The sequence below is a fragment of the Lathyrus oleraceus genome, chromosome 4 (assembly GCF_024323335.1).
Source record: "Lathyrus oleraceus cultivar Zhongwan6 chromosome 4, CAAS_Psat_ZW6_1.0, whole genome shotgun sequence".
NCBI classification, from domain to species: domain Eukaryota; kingdom Viridiplantae; phylum Streptophyta; class Magnoliopsida; order Fabales; family Fabaceae; genus Lathyrus; species Lathyrus oleraceus.
In genome coordinates this window covers 56,814,361-56,819,630 of record NC_066582.1, presented here as the reverse complement: position 1 = coordinate 56,819,630, position 5,270 = coordinate 56,814,361, and the positions used below count along the sequence as shown (strand labels likewise).

General features: G+C 36.9%; 1 protein-coding gene across 1 annotated transcript; it reads left to right on the top strand.

Moving 5' to 3' along the window:
* On the top strand, positions 1–1,889 carry LOC127073300 (xyloglucan 6-xylosyltransferase 2). The gene has a single exon (XM_051014449.1). It carries the CDS (start codon positions 279–281, stop codon positions 1,638–1,640), a length of 1,362 nt encoding a protein of 453 aa, XP_050870406.1. The 5' UTR covers positions 1–278; the 3' UTR covers positions 1,641–1,889.
* The last annotated feature ends 3,381 nt before the right edge of the window (positions 1,890–5,270 follow it).

Below are 5,270 nucleotides of genomic sequence, written 5' to 3'. Positions count from 1 at the left end.
AATAAAATAAAACAAACGCGTAGAAGAAGAAAACACTCAAATCAGACAGAGATAAAATAGAAAACGATTCTGTCTGAGTTCATTCCATTCACTTCACTTCATAACCTTAGCTGTTTCTTACAGCACCTTAATTTGTGGATCTTTCTTCTCCACCGACACACCCTTCTTCAAACAAAACACCTTCACTTCACCTTTTATTTACGATCATACCACCACCCTAAACCTCTCTTATCACCGAGTTCGGGTTTCTGATTCACTGCGTGCCGCCTCATACAACAATGCTGGAGCGCCACTTCGGATCCCGCTTTCTCCGTCAGATGCAACGCGCTTTCCGACGTGGCATCCTCACCTTCCTCTGTCTCGTCCTCACCGTCGTCGTCCTCAGAGGAACCATCGGCGCCGGCAAATTCGGTACTCCTGAACAAGACCTCAACGAGATCCAACAATTCTACTCGCGTGGACGGCGCGTGGAGCCTCGTCGTGTTCTCGAAGAAGTTCAATCCACTGAAACCACCGCCGACAACAGCAACAACTACGCGACTTTCGATATTTCGAAGATCCTCAAAGACGAAGCTGGCGATGATGACAAGCGCGATCCGGACATTCCTTATACGCTTGGACCGAAAATCTCCGATTGGGATGAACAACGATCGTCGTGGCTGAGTAAAAACCCTGATTACCCTAATTTTATCGGTCCTAATAAACCACGTGTTCTTTTGGTTACTGGTTCTTCGCCGAAACCGTGTGAAAACCCTGTTGGGGATCATTATTTGTTGAAAGCTATTAAGAATAAGATTGATTATTGTAGGCTTCATGGTATTGAAGTTTTTTATAACATGGCTTTACTTGATGCTGAAATGGCTGGTTTTTGGGCGAAGTTACCTTTGATTAGGAAGCTTTTGTTGTCTCATCCCGAAGTTGAGTTTCTCTGGTGGATGGATAGTGATGCTATGTTTACTGATATGGCTTTTGAAGTTCCGTGGGAGCGTTACAAGGATCATAATTTTGTGATGCATGGTTGGAATGAGATGATTTATGATGAAAAGAATTGGATTGGTTTGAATACTGGTAGTTTTTTGTTGAGGAATTGTCAATGGTCGCTTGATATTCTTGATGCTTGGGCGCCGATGGGGCCTAAAGGGAAGGTTAGAGATGAAGCGGGGAAGATTCTTACTAGGGAGTTGAAGAATCGGCCGGTTTTCGAAGCGGATGATCAGTCGGCTATGGTTTATTTGTTGGCGACTGGGAAGGAACAGTGGGGTGGGAAAGTGTACCTTGAGAATCATTATTATTTGCATGGTTATTGGGGGATTTTGGTGGATAGATATGAAGAGATGATTGAGAATTATCATCCTGGTTTTGGTGATCATAGGTGGCCACTTGTTACTCATTTTGTGGGGTGTAAACCATGTGGGAAATTTGGTGATTACCCTGTGGAAAGATGTTTGAAACAAATGGACCGTGCATATAATTTTGGTGATAATCAGATATTGCAGATGTATGGTTTTACTCATAAATCACTTGCTAGTAGAAGGGTGAAGAGAGTGAGGAATGAGAGTAGTAATCCTCTTGATGTTAAAGATGAACTTGGATTGCTTCATCCTGCTTTCAAAGCTATCAAGTTGCCAACTTCTTCTTGATGTTTTCTTGTCTTTTACAAGATTGAGCTATTGGTTCTATTTCCCATGATTGCATCTCCACCATACTATGCTCTCTTTGCACTCACATATAGTCAACTCTGTAATTGTTATTCATCTCTTTATTTAATCATCAAATTTGTAATGGTTTATTTATTTTGCTTTACCCTTAATGTTATATTAGTATTGAGTTATATATTGAATTTTGAAGAGAACAAAAGGCACCTCATCGTATGTGCCTATTTTGATTCATTGATTCAGTTTAGAGTAATGCTGTTATTGGTTATACTATCATTTTAACTTATGCAAGTTCATTAGAATCACAGCTATACTAATAGTGACGAGTTTAAGATGCATAATAATGGTTACATTGGTGGGTTTAGAGAAATCTAGTGAAGGGAGGCATTGAATCGGAATATGTTTCTATCACTTTTTTTGTAGGGGTCTCTTGTAACAAACACCGCATCATCAGGAATGAATAAAAATTATGAATAAAAATTGTGAAAAGATTGAGTTTCTCGAATAAATATAAGATTTTTTTTAGTTTTATGAAAGATAGAGAAGAGGGAAGAAGAAGAATTGGTTAAAATTCTTTTTTTTTCTACAAGGGAATAACAACAACCAATGCTTAACCCCCTCCCCTCTCAATAATATGAGAGAGTAACATATTTATAGACTACAAACTAATTTAACCAACAAACTAACTTATACAACTATATGCTAGACCATGCTTTGACTATAACATACACATCTTTGACTCCTGCATACTTGAAACTTCGACTACAATATGCACACTTAGTTGACACATGAAGCTATCTTTGTCGATACTAGAGTTCAATTAAAAATACTACAAATCTCCACCTTGGAACAAACTTTACAACATTAAATAGAACAGATTAGTTTTCATCATGCAGCTTTATCAACTGCATACAGTCAAAGAATTTGCTACTTGACAATGATATGGTAATCATATATGCAACATTGTGATCTACTGAAACCTTCATCACTTTAATTTCTCCACTTTCGATTTTCTTCCTGACGAAATACAACTTAACATCAATGTGCTTTGTTTTTTCATGTAGGTTGAACTCTTCGACAAATGTATGGCACTTTGACTATCACATTCAACAGTGATAGCTTGACCTTGAAATTTCAATTTCTTGACAAACTTTTCAAGTCACAATGCTTCTTTCAGAGCTTCAGTGAGGACAATATATTCAGCTTTAGTGGTTGATAAGGCAACAACCTTCTGAAGAGAAACTTTCCAACTAATTGATGTACCAAATATAGTGAAAATATGTCCAAAAATGGATTTTCGGTACCCATACATCCTGCATAGTTAGAGTCAATAAATTCTTCGACTTCGCCATCACTCATGGCTCCAGCATAAACCAGAACCATATTCAGTGATCCTTTTATGCATCTCAGAATTCACTTCAAAGTTTGCAGTGTGTCTTCCCGGGATTGGCTATATACCTATTTACAAGGCTCACTTTGTATGTTATGTCTGACCTCGTACAAACCACATAATACATCAAAGTACATATTATACTAGCATACATAATGTTAAGGATCTTTCGACTTCAGTACTAGGACTTTGAGTCATACACAATTTGAATTGAGGATTTGTCGGTGTTACAACATGCTTTGAATTCGACATACCAAATTTGTCGAGAATGTTCTTCAGGTGTCTCTTGAGATATGCATAATTTTGACTATTTTTTATCACTTCGGATGTCAATCCCAAGAATCCTGGTGGCAACTCCCAGATCCTTCATGTCAGACTCCTTATCGAGTTCAGCCTTCACCTTCATAACATCCTCGACATTATTGTTTGCTACGAGAATGTCATCCACATAAAATAACAAAATAACAAGTGAACTTCAAGGTCGAAGTATGAAGTAAACATAGTGGTCGAACTGGATCCTAGTGAAACTTATGTGTATCATGAACTTGTCGAATCTCTGATTCCATTGTCAATGAGATTGTTTCAGGCCCATATAACGATCTATTCAACTTGCACGCATAATATTCCTTTCCTCTATCTACATACCCTTCAAGTTTCCTCATCGGGATTGTTTCATCTAGATCACCATACAGGAAGGTTGTATTTACATCCATATGTTTAAGTTCTAAGTCAAACTTTGTCACCATGACCAACAACATTCTAATGGATCTATGCTTTACAAAAGGTGAGAACACATCATTGAAGTCAACTCTTTCTTTCTGAGTGAACCCCCTAGCATTCAACCTTACCTTAAATATTTTCTACATCACTCATTCGATTCATAACCTTGAAAATTCACTTATAGATGATTAACTTGGCTCCAGCAGGTTTCTCTATCAGCTCCCAAGTGTGGTTATTATGAAGAGATTTCATCTCATCATACATGGCTTTCATCCATTCAGTCTTGTTTCGACTCCTCATAGCTTACTTGTAGTCTCTAAATTCTTCATCAAGAACTTCATTTTCAGAGATCAAGAGAAAAGCTATGAGATCAACATAATCAAGTCTTTGAGGTGGCTTGATGACTCTTCTCGACATGTCTCTTGCTAGGAGGTAGCCATTATCAGTTACCTCGTCTTCATTAGTAACTTGTGCTTCTTCTTCGACTTCATCTGGGTTATACAATTCACCATCACTATGCTCCACCTCAACATGAATCTCTTCTTGTTCCAACTCATCTACAGAGATCTTCGTACTTTGACCAACGCCAACATATTTCATGAAATCCATCTCAGCTTCATTCAAAACTATATCTCGACTTGTGATACACCTCCTGTGACCTGGTTCTAGGCACCATAACTTATATGCTTTGACTCCTTTAGGATATCCAACAAACATACATCTTAGAGCTCTAGGTTCGACCTTGTCTTGCCTAATGTGAGCATGGGCTAAACGACCAAATACTCTGAGTATGTCGAGATTATGTGGATGTCTCAACCAGACTTCTTCAGGTGTCTTTATCCTTAAGGTCGTCGAGAAACACCTATTTATCAGGTATGTTGCAGTCACAACAACCTCATCCCAAAATACCTTCTTCAATCCAACATTAACCAACATGCATCTAACCATCTCCAAAACAACTTTATTTACTCATGGTGGAGCTTGAATTTCACAAATCCAATTGCATGCTAGAATATGCTTCAACTACAACACACACATCTTCGACTCCTGCATGCTTGAACAAACTTCAACTACAATATACACAACTCTATCGAAATATGAAGTTATCTCTGGTAAAACTAGAGTTCTCCAAAATACCACATGAACAAATAAAGATTTGGTATTTCACACACGCATACATAACTTCACCAACATAAAATTAATTTTAAGTTAACTAAATAAATGTGTTAATGCATTCTATGTAAAAAAAGTGTGTTAATTTATTTAAAAGTCTCATTCTCTTAATTTATTGTAGCTTTTTTTTAATTATAATTAGATTTAAATAGTTTTTTGGTCTCTGTAAATTGACATATTTTTGTTTTTCATCCCTATATCTTTTTATGAATAAAATCTTTAATTGTTGAATTTCATTTGATTTTAGTTTCTACGTTTAAAATTTGCAGATTTACTGTCAAATACTAAAACAAAACAAAAATTAATATTCAAAAATTATTTATAAAAAAAAA

Excerpts from the sequence above, each read along its gene's own strand:
- LOC127073300 (XM_051014449.1), top strand. The coding sequence starts at position 279 with ATGCTGGAGCGCCACTTCGGATCCCGCTTTCTCCGTCAGATGCAACGC.